The 16,327-nt window shown below is 44.8% G+C and overlaps 1 protein-coding gene across 3 annotated transcripts in view; it reads left to right on the forward strand.

The window, feature by feature from the left end:
• The window catches only part of PPEF2 (protein phosphatase with EF-hand domain 2), a 38,863-nt gene that overhangs the window by 6,873 nt on the left and 15,663 nt on the right, over positions 1 to 16,327 (forward strand). For 2 of the 3 annotated variants that reach the window (XM_066279683.1, XM_066279686.1), the window contains exons 2-12: positions 120 to 247; positions 401 to 458; positions 1,993 to 2,168; positions 3,478 to 3,592; positions 4,560 to 4,606; positions 5,424 to 5,590; positions 6,444 to 6,480; positions 6,571 to 6,720; positions 10,564 to 10,950; positions 13,548 to 13,733; positions 15,612 to 15,754. In XM_066279683.1, coding sequence (XP_066135780.1) covers positions 120 to 247; positions 401 to 458; positions 1,993 to 2,168; positions 3,478 to 3,592; positions 4,560 to 4,606; positions 5,424 to 5,590; positions 6,444 to 6,480; positions 6,571 to 6,720; positions 10,564 to 10,950; positions 13,548 to 13,733; positions 15,612 to 15,754 — 1,594 coding nt within the window. The remainder of the gene's footprint in view (positions 1 to 119; positions 248 to 400; positions 459 to 1,992; positions 2,169 to 3,477; positions 3,593 to 4,559; positions 4,607 to 5,423; positions 5,591 to 6,443; positions 6,481 to 6,570; positions 6,721 to 10,563; positions 10,951 to 13,547; positions 13,734 to 15,611; positions 15,755 to 16,327) is intronic. The other variant, XM_066279685.1, reaches the window with a different exon arrangement.

Consider the following 16,327-nt stretch of genomic DNA (forward strand, 5'->3'; position numbering starts at 1 on the left):
ATGCGTAGTGCTCTCCCCACCACCTCGTCCCCACATCACAGTGGGGAGGCGCCCCTCACCTCCCCCCAGGCCCAGGAGCCCAGCTCACAAGCGTGCTTCTCCCTCCGTGTCCCACACAGCCTTCAAGGCAGCGGCCCTGATCCAGAGGTGGTACCGGCGCTACACGGCACGCCTGGAGATGAGGCGGCAGTGCACCTGGAGCATCTTCCAGTCCATCGAGTACGCTGCGCAGCAGGACCAGGGCCAGGTGCGGCCGGAGGTGGGGTGTGCGGTGGGGCTGCCCCCAGCTCTGCCTCCAGCCCCTGGGCGGCAAGGCCCAGGCGCAGCCAGTCTGGACCACTCACTCCTGGGTGCTCTTCTCACTCATCTCTAACGCCGTGTTTCTTGGGTTCTTCTGCAGCTGCACGATTTCTTCAGCTACCTGGTGGATCGCTTCACCCCCAGCAGTCACAATGAGAGTGAGTATGAGCTGCCACACGCATGTCCTCCTCTCTCTGGGTCACAGATCTGCAGGTGCGGTGGGGCGTGCACAGGGAGTGAAAATGTGAATCTGGGGACAGCCCAGCACAGCAGGAAGGACAACAAATCAATGGCAGAGTGGACTTGTATCTTGGGTTCTCCCAGAAGCACACCTGAAGACCAACGGGTTTGAGTGCAAGGATTTTATTTGTTAAATTTAAGAAGCAAGGTGGGTGGCGAGGGAGTAGGAAGGGATTCAGGGAAGGGAAGGGAAGGGAAGGGAAGGGAAGGGAAGGGAAGGGAAGGGAAGGGAAGGGAAGGGAGCCAGGGAAGGGACGAGAAGGGAAGGGAGCCAAGCAAGGGTGGGCTACTAAGCCAGGGAAGGGAAGGGAAGGGAAGGGAAGGGAAGGGAAGGGAAGGGAAGGGAAGGGAAGGGAAGGGAAGGGAGCCAAGCAAGGGTGGGCTACTAAGCCAGCAGGGGAGGGGAGGGGAGGGGAGGAAAGGGGAGGGGAGGGGAAGGAAGGGGAGGGGAGGGGAGGGGAGGGGAGGAAAGGGGAGGGGAGGGGAAGGAAGGGGAGGGGAGGGGAGCCCCTCAAGGGTGGGCTACTAAGCCAGCAGGGGAGGGGAGGGGAGGGGAGGAAAGGGGAGGGGAGGGGAAGGAAGGGGAGGGGAGGGGAGGGTAGGGAAGGGAAGGGAAGGGAAGGGAAGGGAAGGGAAGGGAAGGGAAGGGAAGGGAAGGGAAGGGAAGGGAAGGGAGCCAAGCAAGGGTGGGCTACTAAGCCAGCAAGTCAGTCTGCCTGGGAAATAGTGTAATAGAGCCTGGGAATGATCCCACCTGAAGGCAGAGGGAACCGGAAACTTTACATGGCAGCTCCTGAAAGTCATTGGCTGAAGGCTGCTGGGAGGGACAGACAGGAGGACTCCCTGTGGATCCGGGAAAAACCCCTCAGGCTGGAGATGCAGGACCAGGCACTGGGAATTGCCTGAAGGGCACTGAGAGGAGGGAGGCACCTGCCACATTCACTGCGGGCACCGTGAATGCCGGCGAACTTTCCCACCATGGCTTTCCCCTTTCTTAACAAACCCAGGTCCCTAAATGTCCTCCCTTTCTAAGTCTGACAAATCTCAATCTTTACAAACAGAAGTAGGACGGAATTGACATCGGACATAACCTTTGCCCCTGCCCATCCTAACGTGTCATCACTTTCCCCTTTTCTCTCCTGTTCCTGTGTGGGGGCTGATGCCAGACTGGCCAGGTCCCACTTTAAGTACAGCAGGTCCTCGAATAATGTTGTTTCATTTAATGTCCTCTCGAAATAAGGTCGACAAGATTCTGTAGGAACTTAACTCGTATTTATTTCAATTAGCCTATAGTAAAACTGGTTTTCTTGTATGTTTCACTGAAAGTCACTGAACCTATCGACAACAGTAAGTGAGGACTTACCGTACAGTCCAAGAAGAGACTATTCTGTCCTGCTTGTGGACTGATTGCGAGCCTGATTGTAAGCCCGCCACCCTCTCTGTCCTGACTAGGGGACTTCCTGAACCGCATGTTCACTGAGGAGAGAGTCCCCCGGGACTCCGAGATGGAGAAATACAGCGACTATGAATCCATAGAGGTGCCGGACAATTACCCAGGGCCACGCCTCTCCTTCCCACTCCTTCCTGACCATGCAACTGCCCTGGTGGAAGCTTTCAGACTGAAACAAGTAAGCTCACCTGAGAACCTGAGCTACTCCCAACTCCACATCATGTGCAGAGGGAGAGCTGAGCAGCGCAGAGGGAATGGCCCTGAATTTAGGGTGTTTATATCATGGGTCCACTAGAGAGATTCTGCTCCCTCTTTGCTTAGCCAGGACCAGTTCCTGTGCACTGAAAACTTCTCATAATCATTTAATCTCCTTCTGTTCATTCATCCTGCAGACAATTATTGAGCACCACTGTGAGCCGGCACTGTCTGGGCACTGGGGATATAGCAGTGAGCAAGACAGACACAAATCCCTGCCCTCATGGGACTGACATTCTAGTGGACACACAAATAAAAACAACAACAAATGAATAAATTATATACTCATTCTCTCCATTCAGAACAGAATCCCTGCAAATAGCCAGAGCCTCCCTTGTTAGAACAGTGTACTTATTGTTACTTCACCAGCCTCCAAGTAAATTATGTGTATTAGGAAGTAGTAAGAGCTATGCAGAAGAATAAAGTCAGGTCTGGGTGGGAGATGGCGATTTTGCAGAGTGGTCTGGGAACCGGCACTGAGAAGGCAGTTTCTGAGCAGAGGTCCAAGGTGGTGAGGGAAGAGCTTTCAGGCAGAGGGAACAACTGGAAAGGGAACAACAACAAGGCAGGACCTTGCCTGGACTGCTCAGGGACCTCGAGAAGGCCACTGTGACTGCAGGTGGAGACAAAAAGGAAAGGGAGTGAACTTTTATTCTGAAAGAGATGGAGAGACATTGAGCACAGGAATGCTATCTTCCAGCTTTCTTTTTAAAATAATCATTCTGAGCATAGAGAGCAAGGGCTAGAGCAGGGAGACCAATCAGGAGACTACTTCAGTAGTCCAGGCAAAAGGTGAAGCGGCTTAAAACGCTGGTGGTAGAGGCAGAGGGGGTGAGAAGCGGTCAGATTACCCAGGCCAGATTCTAATCCTTCTCTTTCATATGTATTAATTCACTGCAGGAGGAGTTGGGGTGATTTCCCCACTCACGTCAGCATGGCTCAGTACCATCAACATGCATATACTTATTCGTACTTCGCTGAGACAATCATGTGCTTCCCCTCAGCTAAAGGCAAGGGAAGCTTTCATAGAGCAGATAAAGGAAATTAGTTCAACGTTTGTGTGATGGTGAAAAGCAGAAACAAGGTAGAAGATGGGTGAAAAAGAAAAGATCTGGCCCTAGGGTCCCAGGGGCAGTTGACTAGGGTCACTTTTGGGATCTTAGATGATTGTGGGGCCCATCTTCCCTCAGAAATATCAGTGCTGTATTGCCTCCTCTTCTTCCTCCTAGTAGCAGCTACATGCTCGCTACGTCTTGAATCTTTTGCATGAAACCAGAAAACATCTGATGCAACTGCCGAACATCAACCGGGTCTCGACCTGCTACAGCGAGGAGATCACAGTGTGCGGTAAGAGCTGTTTCCGAAATGGATTCATACGCTAGACCCGAACAGGAAATCTCTGCCTGTGATGGGGAGGAGGGAAGAGGATGGGGGGGCTCAATAGCCCAGTGCCCTCCTTCACACCGTGAGCAATCCCGTGTTTGCTCCACTGACGTAGAGGTGGTGCACTGAAGGACTGTGAGGCCACAGGGCCCAGCCTCTGCTTTATTGTCCCAAGCAATTCATATCTGACCCCAGACTCACGTTCTTCATTCAGAACAAAAGCCCTGTAAATAGCCAGGCCCTCCCTTGTTAGAACAGTTTTATTTACTGTTACTTGACCAGGCCAAAGGCCTAGTGAATTATTCCTGCCATTCACATATGTTCGCCCAGGCAGAAATCCTGGTACTGACAATTTTCTCCATCTCCTTATACCTTCAGTGATGTTTTTACATCCCTTAGAGATTGACGCCCCAAACTGGAACTTAAGGGAGGCCGACTGGGGTACATCAGGGGTCATAATAAGGCCCTTCTAGGCTATATACAGCCTATAGGTTGGTCCTGAAATGGTCTAAAAATTTTAAAATTAGTTTTCAATATTTGAAAATTAAAGGATTTCATTTAAAATCCAGATTTCCAACTTCTCCTGAAAAATCTTGTCAGACCGGCCCATCAGTGAGTCGTAGCATCCTATGTTGACTAGGGTAAAATGTCCACCGTTCTCACCTGGATTTGCAACCCTGCACTGTCCTGTCCCATCTTTGCTTCATAAGAACATAGGTTGTTCACTGTTTAGGATAATCACACAGGAAAATTATTGTGCTTTCTGCTTTCAATATTAACTATCCTTGCAACGAGGGAACATGAAAAAGTGAGGAACCATACGTTTCTTAAACTTGCCATATTTTTCTGGGTATTTCCTTTTTTATAGTAAAAATTGAGAAACAATGGTAAGGACCAATCAAAACTGCTATTCTTTTTCTGTTTTTGTTAGGAGATCTACACGGCCAGTTGGATGACTTAATATTTATATTTTATAAGGTATGAATGTTCAGTTTAAGTTCCTGTCTTGCTCTGAGGTTTAATTTAGTACTTGTATTATAGCTTCTATTGAATAAATTATTAAGTATTGCTTGGATTTAAAAAATATTAAATATACATAGTATATTTTTACATATAGGAAATATTAGAATACATAGTAGCAAATATATAATATAAAAGCCAGCATTGCATTATATTCTACTGTATTTTTGTAAACTGTTCAAAAAATACAAAATCTGAGGTTAATAAAGAGAAAGAACCATTATTCAACAATTGATTTTCTTTTTTTCAAATTAAGAAAATTACTTGTTATCAAAGCAATTGAAAGTTATTTTTGTATCATTTTTAATTTTGAAATGTAGAGCATATAACAATACATATGAAATTATATTAATGTAATGTAACTTCACATAGATACTTTATTTCCCAAAGCATCTTGCCATTTATTGTCTTATTTAATCCTGAAGAAATTTATGGCAATTGTTATTGTTAATTAAAGGCAGCTGGAACTTAAAATTGACCTTTGGATCACAAGTTCAGTGCCCTTTGCACATACCGCATGGCAACACTCTCGCTTTGTATAAAGCGTTTATTTTGATGAGCGTGTCATAATCTAAGTCTGGCTGAAAAGGAAATATTGATATAAGACTAATGAAAATATTTCCAGTTTCTATTGATACTTCACATTTGGAGGAGAGCCAGAAAACTCAGAACTGGTGTTAGATAAGATGTAACCGTCAGCTACATGTTGGCTTAATCTGATTTCCTACTCCCTTCTTTCTCTGCCTCTTCTTGGACTTACCTCCTTGTTGGGAAGAATGGCCTCCCATCACCAGAGCGAGCCTATGTGTTCAACGGTGATTTTGTGGATCGAGGCAAGGATTCTGTAGAGATCCTGATGGTTCTTTTTGCTTTCATGTTGGTTTACCCAAAAGAGTTCCATCTTAACCGAGGAAACCATGAAGACCATATGGTGAACTTACGGTACAAACAAAAACAAGCTTGGGTATTTGATATTTACTTGTTGCAATTGTTAAAAGTTATTTTTGTCACAGCTTCTTATATGTTGGATGCTTTTTTTAAAAATATGAAGTGAGAGGCAGGGAGTCAGAGAGACAGACTCCCACATGTGCTCCAACTGGGATTCACCTGGCATGCCCACTAGGGGGTTATGCTCTGTCCATCTGGGGTCACTGCTCTGTTGCTTGGCAACCAAGCTATTTTAGCACCCTGAGGTGACACCATGGACCCATCCCCAGTGCCCAGGACTAGCTCTCTCAAACCATTCAAGCCATGGCTGGGGAGAAGAGAGGAGAGAGAGAGAGAAGGAGGAGGAGGGTGAAGGGTGGAGAAGTAGATAGTCACTTCTCCTGTGTGCCCTGACTGGGAATTGAACCTAGAATTTCCACACACTGGGCCAACACTCTACCGCGGAGCCAACTGACCAGGGCTATGTTGGATGTTTTTAAAAGTACTTTTTCAATTTGTAAAATATAATACACAACATATAACATTTAAAAATATTTTTTAAAAATGTATGCATTATCCTACTATTCAAATAAAACCATTAAATTTTTTCACATATCCCTACTCTTCATTATAGAAACAATAAAAGTTAACTATAAAAAAATAAGAAATATGGTAAACAAAAGGAAGAAAATGAAAATGTATGATAATTTGACTACTCAGTGATAATGTTATAATTGTAAACATTTTGGTGATTAGTGTTTTTCTGTATAGTTAAGTACATGTATATAGAATATGCATTTTATAAAAATGCAATTGTCTCATAACTCTTGTCGCTAAATTTAATATCTATTTTTGTTTCTAAATCTAGATACGGCTTCACCAAGGAAGTAATGCATAAATATAAGGTGCGCTGCCACTAAAAACAAAAGCTTCTCTTAGTTCAGAAAAGCTGAGTGAATTATTTAATTTAATATCTTATTCATATCATTTTTCAGACGCATGGCAAGAAAATACTAAAGATACTGCAAGATGTTTTCTGCTGGCTTCCGCTGGCCACTCTGGTTGATGAGAAAGTCCTGATTCTTCATGGTGGAGTGTCAGACATGACTGACCTAGAGCTTTTGTCTAAACTAGACAGGCACAAGGTACTGACTGCATAATGAAATAGTGCAAATTTTACCAAAATGCCCAGTTTCACTATCAACATAAAATAAATGTCAACTTGCATTCTGACTCCAGTTGACTAAAAAGGGCTGTTAAGAGAAACCAGTAGACAAGTGACTTTCAACTTTTTCATCTCATGGCACACATAAACTAATTACTGAAATTCTGCAACACACCAAAAAATACATTTTTTACTGATCTGAGAAAAAATAGGTATAATTTTATTGCATTCACACTAGAAGGCTGTTGTTGTGTTGGCTGTTGTCATTTCTTTATTTGACAATGGAAGGAAAAAGAGGTCAGTACCCCTGACTAAATAGTCACATAGTACATGTTTTAAAAATTCTTGTGGCACACTGGTTGAAAATCACTGCATTAGACCATTTAAAAAAGGAAAGCCTGAGAATCCACAGCCAGGCTCAGGGAGCAAGCGTGCTATGACCAACTAGGGGTATTTGCTATGGATACAATAGTGGAGAACTAGAGCCATGTGTTTTCACCCCCAATCCAATCACAACTGGAGTAGCAAAGCCATAAGATACTATTAAAATGTAAGAGTCTAAGATTCAAAGGAGACTGTTCTGTTACTTATAGTTATGTGAACTGAACAAGTTACTAAATTTAGTGTAACCCCACTTTCCAAATCTGTGTAATAGGGATATGAATAACTATATCATAGATGTTGTGAGAATAAAATGAAAATATATGTGCATATCTGCCTTACAAAAGTTATACTCAAGAAGTGGAAATAATATTAATGGCAATAGGCTTAAGTGGCAGAAAACTTCAAATAACAATGGCTTAATGTTCATTTCTTTCTCATGTAAATAAAAGCTGGAGGCAAGTAGTCCAGCCCTGGTAGAATAACACCCCAAAGCCATTAGAGCTGCAGGTTCCTGGTCTGTTGCTGCTACACCATGTTGCATCCTGGACCAACATGGCTACTTGAGCTCCAGCCATCACGACCCCATCCCAGCCAGCATAAATTAAAGAGCGGAAGAAAGGCATGTTTCTTCCCTTTAAGGGCTGTTACTTGTACACATGATTTCTGTTCATATTTCTGTTCAGAACTTTGTCATATGTCAACACTTTGCTGAAAGGCAGGTTGGAAAGTGTCATCTTTATTTCAGGGGGTATCTGTATGAATGTGGGTTTCTATTACTAAGGAAGAAGGGCAGACAGATGTTGGGGTAGCAATACTCCTTAGTCTCTCCTGTGGCTCCCCAGATTTTGATGCATGCTTTTCTTCCCACACATAGAGCCATGCTCATCCCCTTTCCAAGGGAGTCTACACTCAAGTCTCATCCAATACCTGCATCCGGCTTCAGGTCTGAGGTTTCTGGATTCAAGTCCTATCTATTAGGTTTGACTCTGGTTCCTCATGGTCTGATGACTAAAAGAGGAGTTAGGTGTCCCCGCATACCAAACTCAGTGTCAGAAAGGGAAAAGGTGAACCCCTTGGCAGAGGTGGAAGAGGGGAGGCCTGTTGAATTTTCAATAGTTCTCTCCAAAAGCCCCTCAACCCTTTCATGTACTTGACAGAGAAGGAGGGACCCAGGTGATATAAAACCAGCTCTTAGTGATTTCCTTTGTCAATTCTTTTTTTTTTTAAACTTTATTTATTTATTTATATTTTACAGAGACAGTGAGTCAGAGAGAGGGATAGACAGGGACAGACAGGAACGGAGAGAGATGAGAAGCATCAATCATTAGTTTTTTGTTGCGTGTTGCAACACCTTAGTTGCTCATTGATTGCTTTCTCATATGTGCCTTGACCGTGGGCCTTCAGCAGACCGAGTAACCTCTTGCTGGAGCCAGTGACCTTGGGTTCAAGCTGGTGGGCTTTTGCTCAAACCAGATGAGCCCGCGCTCAAGCTGGCGACCTCAGGGTCTCGAACCTGGGTCCTCCGCATCCCAGTCCAACACTCTATCCACTGCGCCACCGCCTGGTCAGGCTCCTTTGTCAATTCTGCATGTTGTCTGGCACCTCAATTTTTTTTTTTCAATTCAAACAGTTCTACTCAGTTGCATCCAGGTAGGGACAACAAGTCACAGCAGAGCAGATTATCTCATGGGAAGAATTATATTTAATTATGTAAACATAGGAGAAGTAGGAATTTTGGCAAAGAATGCTAGAAGACAGTGTGTTTTCTGTAAGTTAGCCAAAAGCTAACTGCCTACCAGTTAGTTTGCAGATCTCTGGGGAGGGGTGATGTAGTGATCTGTACAGAGTCCAGGGACCACTTGAGAAGAAAGCACAAAGAAAATTAGTTATGGGGTCGCTTATCTGGATTCAGTCCTGGTACAGTCTTGGTATCTCTGTGCCTCAATTTTCTTATCTCTACTATAAATAAGGATGCTATCTCATAGGCATGTGTGGACTAATCAATTAATTCAGGTAAAACTATAAATGAGGATGCTGTCTCATAGGGATGGCCTGGGGATTATCCATTAATTCATGTAAAGTCCCCAGGACAGCACCTATTTGGAAAGAGCTCTCTCAATATTAACAGTGTCATTCTCCTTAAGATTCAAAGTTAAGGATGCCTCTTAGAGAAAATAATAACATTCTTAAAGTAAAGTTACCTGAGGGTCAGAAGGGGTGGGACTGATGGTCTGGCCCTCAATGTAAGTTGGCAGTGAGAAGAGCATGAGGTGATTATGAGTCTGTCCACATTTTGTGGCCTTTCTCTCTCAGTGCCCAGGGCTGGAACTGCTCAGGAAATAAGCAGCTCTTGTGCAGTGTTAGTAATCTCTGTTCTATTCTCTTTGCCCTGAATTCCCTTCACACATCACTCAGGTTCTGCTGACCCTCTCTGAGTGTGCTTCCTTGATCTTGCCCTAAGCCAGTCTGCACCAGGACATGGCTTTCTGGTGTAGTGTGGCAGTTCTTATATCTTTTTGCAGAAGGTTCTTGTTCTTTGATTATGTGCTTGCACAGAGATCCCACTGTGAACCAGACCTTTATCATTGGTACCCTTGTGGAAGTCGTGTCCCTCAGTTTTCACTGTGGCACTCAGACATGCCCAGGAATGGCTGCTTAATGCCACATCTCTGCTCTGTGGCCTGACCCCTCTCTTTTTGTGATCAGAATTCTTTCTGCTGTGTCCCTTATGTACTCAGCCTGGTCTCAGTACCATGATGGCTCTGAGTCAGTGAGAGGGCCCGTACTCCAGCCCCCTTTCCTGGTTAGGCTAAAAGAATTATTCCCTTCCCCTGCCCTGTCCTTCCTCAACAGGTGAGATAACAGGTAAGATAGCACTTCCTGTAAAATGCGACCCCACAGCAAGTGTCAAGATTTTCCTATTCCAACATTTCCCAACCATGCGCTGCGTTTCTTCCCCTCTCCTTTAGTGTCTGTGAAACAACAGAAAGGTAACAAGGGCTCGCTTTCCCGAGAGAGGCGCCCTTTCTCATCCTTGTCTAAAACTCACTAGACTCCCAGAGAGAAATCATGATGTAGGTTACATGTATCATATCATCTGTGGTGAAGGACCAGGTTTTATAAATTTCTAACTTGTCACAGGTTGATGGCTTTTGTAAAATACAACATATGTGATTACTAGAAAAATGAAATTCAAACAAAAACTATAAGCCTACTGATCATGTGCTTGAATGTCATAACAATATCAAATGGCTATAAATGTTTCTAAAGACTCACTCTCACGTTCTGTGCCTGTCTTGTCCCGGGCGAGGGCAAGCTGCTCACAGACCAGCCCTTGTCTGTGGGCCCCAATGGGAGAAGCAGTGAGCTGAGGCGAAGTGCTCCTCAGAAAGGACCCCTGGTCTCATTCCCCATCGGTGTGTTTTCTGGCTATTTGTAGATTGTTTCCACCTTGAGGTACAAAACAAGAAAAGAGAACAAGAAGCAGGAGGAGAAGAAGGGAAAAGCCAAGCAAACGAGCTCTGCAGCGAGACCGGCCCCGTGGTTTCTCCCCCAAAGCCGCTCTCTCCCGTCCTCGCCCCTGCGCCTCAGCGCCCACAAGGCCCCCAAAGCCGGACGCTCCTCCAGCGTCCCCTGCAGCAGCCCCGTGGACCCCCGGGAGCTCTCCCGGCAGGTGAGGCGCTCCGTGGACCTGGAGCTGGAGAGGTGTCGGCAGCAGGCAGGCTTCTCCGCGATCAAGGAGAAGGAGGAGTCCTGGGTGTCCACGTCTGGAGCCAACTCTGAGGCTGAGGAGCTGCTGGGGCCCACTCAGGAGGAGTGGAAGCAGGTGGGTGTGGTCAGGCACTGCTCCCTAGAATTTGGCTGCCATCAGGAGGGACCATGGGTTTAAAAAAACAGATTGGCCCTGGCCAGTTGGCTCAGCGGTAGAGCGTCGGCCTGGCGTGCGGGGGACCCCGGTTCGATTCCCGGCCAGAGCACATAGGAGAAGCGCCCATTTGCTTCTCCACACCCCCCTCCTTCCTCTCTGTCTCTCTCTCTTCCCCTCCTGCAGCCGAGGCTCCATTGGAACAAAGATGGCCCGGGCACTGGGGATGGCTCCTTGGCCTCTGCCCCAGGTGCTAGAGTGGCTCTGGTCGCGGCAGAGCGACCCCCCGAAGGGGCAGAGCGTCGCCCCTGGTGGGCGTGCCAGGTGGATCCTGATCGGACGCATGCGGGAGTCTGTCTGACTGTCTCTCCCCGTTTCCAGCTTCAGAAAAATACAAAAATACAAAAAAAAAAAATGTATATATATATATATAAATAAAAAAACAGATCAAATCCCATCTTTCCATGTAAATTCAGGGTATTATTTTTTTGGCCTCTTTTTCTCTATCCCTGGGGTTAGAACAACCCCAGAAGATAATTAGTATTTACATAATGGCTCATATAGCTTCGAGTTTTATGAAGGGTGGGAAGATACAGTAGGTAGGCTCTGTTGCCTGAATAAACTTGTCTTAGTGACCTAGATCTCTGGAGTAAAAGGTAAGCCAAGATTTCTTGGATGCTATTGTATGTTTTGGTTTTGGTTTGTTTGTTTGTTTGTTTTAATATATCAGAAAGATGGCTGCTATAGCTCAAAGCCAAAGTCAGTGGCTTCTGTCCCTAACCAGGCAGCCGGAGGCCAAATCTGCAGAACCTGTCGCATGGCTACCCCTAGCTGCAAGCGAGACTGCAGAAGCAGGTATTTAGCTTGGCACATTGCCATCCTGAACATACAACCAGAATTTTGTTAGCAAGGAAGAGGAGTGAAACCTGACCAGGCGGTGGCGCAGTGGATAGAGTGTCGAACTGGGATGCAGAGGACCCAGGTTTGAAACCCCGAGGTCACCGGCTTGAGCAAGGGCTCACTCACTCTGCTGTAGTCCCCTGGTCAAGGCACATTTGAGAAAGCAATCAATGAACAACTAAGGAGCCGCAAGGAAGAATTGATGTTTCTCATCTCTCTCCCTTCCTGTCTGTCTGTCCCTATCTGTCCCTCTCTCTGTCTCTGTCACAAAAAATAAAAAGGAAGAAGAATGGATACTGAAGAGGTCTTCACAGTGCTGGCCAAAATAGAGGCACACCTCATTTTTAGTGTACTCCACCTTATTGTGCCCCACAGATGTTGCTTTTTTTTTTTTTTTTTTTTACCAGTTGAAGGCAAGAGCCTCCATCAGCAAAAAGATTACAACTTGATTCATTGTGGTAGTCTAGAACCAAACACGCAGTGTCTTTAAAGTAGGCCTGCGGCTGACTCTGGCAGCCAAGTGGGGGCCCATTTCACTAGGGCAGGACTGTGGCAGAGACCTCATAAGAGACTGTTGTAATCCAAGTGAGGGTGATGATGGTGATCTTGTGTAGTAGGTTAATAGGACTCTGTAAACTTGCTAGTATTCAACCAGTAATTTCTTATGGTTCTTCCAATAACAAAAAGGGAAGAATTCAGAATTATTTAAAGGCTAACAAGAATAGAACTTGCTGATTGGGTAGAGAATGGTGAGAAAGAGGTGGAGCTGCAGCCAACACCGCCTCTGAAAACCTCAGAAGGAGAGATGGTGAGTTTAAGTTACACTCCCCCTGAGTCATCAACATGGCCTTCAACATCAGCTTAGAACCAACATTTTGAAATGCAAGCTTCTTGTTTTGCAAAACATGACTCAATAATAATGCACTGATATTTACAAATCAAATGCATTCTTTCCCTTAAAAATACATTTCAGAAAGTATTAGGTGTCAACCACCAAAATGCACCCAATTAGTTCATGAGTTGTGTGAGACTGGCTGCCAGTGTTTCCTGGGAGGTAACAATAGACTAGATTGGAATCTGATTGCTAGGAAAATTGTTCAGTTCCTCTGCAAATTCTTTTATAGATTCTGAAATTACTTAAGAAATAAAATGTCCCATTGTACTTTCCCAGGACCACATCTGGGTTCCGTGAAGGCTGCATGAGGGACCCCCTTGTCAGTCCCAGGACTTCTACCTTCTCTTTGGGACAAATGTCCTGGAGCCTGGAGAACTGGTGTTGACTGAAGGGTACTGTGGCCAAGGTCAAAGCTTCTATCAGAGCAGCTCCTTTTAGAAATCTCTTTTATGTATTGAGCTTTCAAATAAGATTTATTTTCAAGAGAGTGGGTATATACTTGTCAAATAATATGCACATGCACATGTTCATTTTGTGAGTAATAAAAAATACAGGAACTAGAGAAGTCCAAAATATAAACGTATGCCAACTATTGATTGTAAGAACATTTATTCACTTATTTTTATTCCAGTATTTTTACCTTCTTCCTCTTCTCCTGCTCCTCCTGCTCTTCCACCTCTCCTCCCTCTTCCTCTTCTATAGGAATGATTGAATGAATATCTGTCTAGTTTTTAGGAAAGACACCATCTCTTGTTCTCTCCAGGTTGTAGATATACTGTGGAGTGATCCCATGGCTCAGGAGGGCTGCAAGGCCAACACTGTTCGAGGAGGAGGCTGTTATTTTGGGCCAAATGTGACAAAACAGTTGTTACAGAAATACAACCTCCAATATCTGATCCGCTCACACGAGTGCAAACCGGAAGGCTATGAATTCTGCCACAATCGCAAGGTGGGAAAACGTTCTGCAGTATCGCAAGAGTGCTCCCTATTGCTCTGCTGCTCCTCCAGACCTGGATGAATGAGGGCATTTCGCAATCAACTGTGCCTTATATTTTTTATCCACCTGCTCAAGTAACTAGTCTCTCACAGTCATTGATCCCTGAAAATAGCCCCTTTAAAACTCACGGTTTGATTGAGGTCACTGCTCCCCAGTACCCTGAGAGGAGAGCAGGAGGAAGTATGCACCCCTTCCAGGGACGGAGATGTGGCCTGGAGTTTTCCCAGCCACACCTCTATTCTTTAGGTCACACTGCTCACTGTCACGTGTCTCAACACTCCAGGGCACCAGGGTTTCTGCACTGTGCCCCAGGCAGGGACTCTGGGTTGTCTTCTCATAGTCTTATTAATGTCCTGATTGATCTTTGGGCATCTCTAAATTTTGCAATGTTTGCCTAGCTTAATGCCAGTAGGGCAGTGGTTCTCAACCTTTCTAATGCCGTGACCCTGCAATACAGTTCCTCATGTTGCGGTGACCCCAAACCAAAAAATAATTTTGGTGGCTACTTCATAACTGTAATTTTGCTACAGTTATGATTCGGAATGTAAATACCTGATATGCATTATGTATTCTCATTGCCTCTCTGCCTCCTAGGCTTCTGTCCTCTGGCGCTTGCTGCTCCCGCCCACTGATGACGTCAGCAAGCACCAAACGTAATGCGCTGCTATGGACTGTGGAGTGTTTCCCCTGCTTCCCCCACCCCTTAGGCCCCAGACGATGATGCAATCACGTCTGCGCATGACCGCAGGCATTCAGTTTGGAACGCGTGTCCATAACAGTGTGCTTTCAAGCTGAATAGCGCTGCTGCAGACGGTAGCGCGGCTTCTCAGCGGCTAAAGCCATCGGAAATATGTATTTTCCAATGGCTTTAGACAACCCTTGTGTTTTGGTCATTCGACCCCCGCCGGGGTTGCGACCCACAGGTTGAGAACCGCTGTAGGGTAAGAGTATTCCTAGGAATACTAACTCGGCAGGCGAATAAGAGGTTTCCATGAAAAATATATATATTTTAAGATCAAGTAATGTAAGAAATGTTTGGTTAAATGCTTATATAAGTTTCTTTATTGTGGGACCTCTAGGAATCTTTAATTTCCTATATGCATTGTAAATTTCCAAGAAAAGATACTGCGTCTAGCATTTCCCAATGTATTGACAATGGAAACTTTTCCAGAGAGCATCTCAGGGGGCACAACTTTATGGGGCACAATGCTTTGAGGCCTCACACCAGCTAGTAACTGATTTGCTTGCTAGTTGTAATGGCTGTCCCAGTTTATTAGACTTAGTTTGCCTCTAAGGTGAATCGACGAAGTTTTTTCTATGACCCCTACTATTTTTACTTGGGATAAAAATGTGAAGAAAATATATTGTGGATCAGAATTCAAGTTTTGCTTGACTGGTGGTGGCACAGTGGATATAATGTCGACCCAGAATGCCAAGATCACCAGTTCAAAACCAAAGGTTGATGGCGTGAGCCCAGCATTGCTGGCTCAACCCTGTGGTGACCAGCTTAATCCAGAGGTTGCTGACTTGAGCTCAAGGTCACCAGTTCGATCCCTGGTCAAGGCACATAGAAGTAATCAATGTATAACTAAGTAAAACAACAAATTGATACTTCTCTATCGCTCTCTCTAAAAAAAGAAAAAAAGAATCCAAGTTTTTATTACTTGATCACAACTAACTGTCCTAGTAGGATTAATGACTTAAAAAATACCCATTGGTGAGCTCAAGGACAAAATAGCAGCCTCTGAAATTGGGTTGGGCCCTCTAGGATTGAGGGCAAAGAGTTCTTCAGTTAACCTGAATTTTTGTCTCTCTTCTCCTTTGATTTAGGTGTTAACCATCTTTTCTGCCTCCAACTACTATGAAGTTGGCAGTAACAGAGGGGCCTATGTCAAACTGGGGCCAGCCTTGACCCCACACATCGTGCAATATCAAGCGAACAAGGCTACCCACATGCTGACCATGAGGCAAAGGCAAGACTTTCCTGTGAATGATTTTCAGAAAAACAGAATTATAGTGTGTATAGAATCTTTGAAGTGTCAATGTTATTATACTTATTTAAATTTTAAGTGAGAATTCAGAATTTAGCTTTGTCAGCAGTAAGGTCGATCTGTAACAGACATTATAGGCAGGGGTCTCTTCCTTCTCCGCACACTCTAATATCTCTACCTACCCATCATTAATGGAAGGAACAAATCCGCTTGCTGCAAATTTGCTTTTATTGAAATTATTCTCAGTGGGTGCATCTTGGGTAAAATGCATAGAGCAAACCATCAGGTCTTTCCAGGATCACTCTTCTGATCTCTCTCATCCTTAAAGAATTTGTGCTTACCCCATAAACCCTAGCCAAAGATCCTTTCACTACATGGGCATTTGGCAGATGGATTTCAGTACACACGTTTATTAACAATGGCCCTTCCCTCACAAGCAAAAAAGTATATAATATTACTTAAATAGCTTCTGTTGAGTGATTCTGAGTTGTAATCTTAATCGGAACATACCACACATTAAGTGTTATTTTAAAGAATTTATTGTCTAACAATGAA

The sequence above is a fragment of the Saccopteryx bilineata genome, chromosome 5, assembly GCF_036850765.1.
Source record: "Saccopteryx bilineata isolate mSacBil1 chromosome 5, mSacBil1_pri_phased_curated, whole genome shotgun sequence".
Lineage (NCBI taxonomy): Eukaryota > Metazoa > Chordata > Mammalia > Chiroptera > Emballonuridae > Saccopteryx > Saccopteryx bilineata.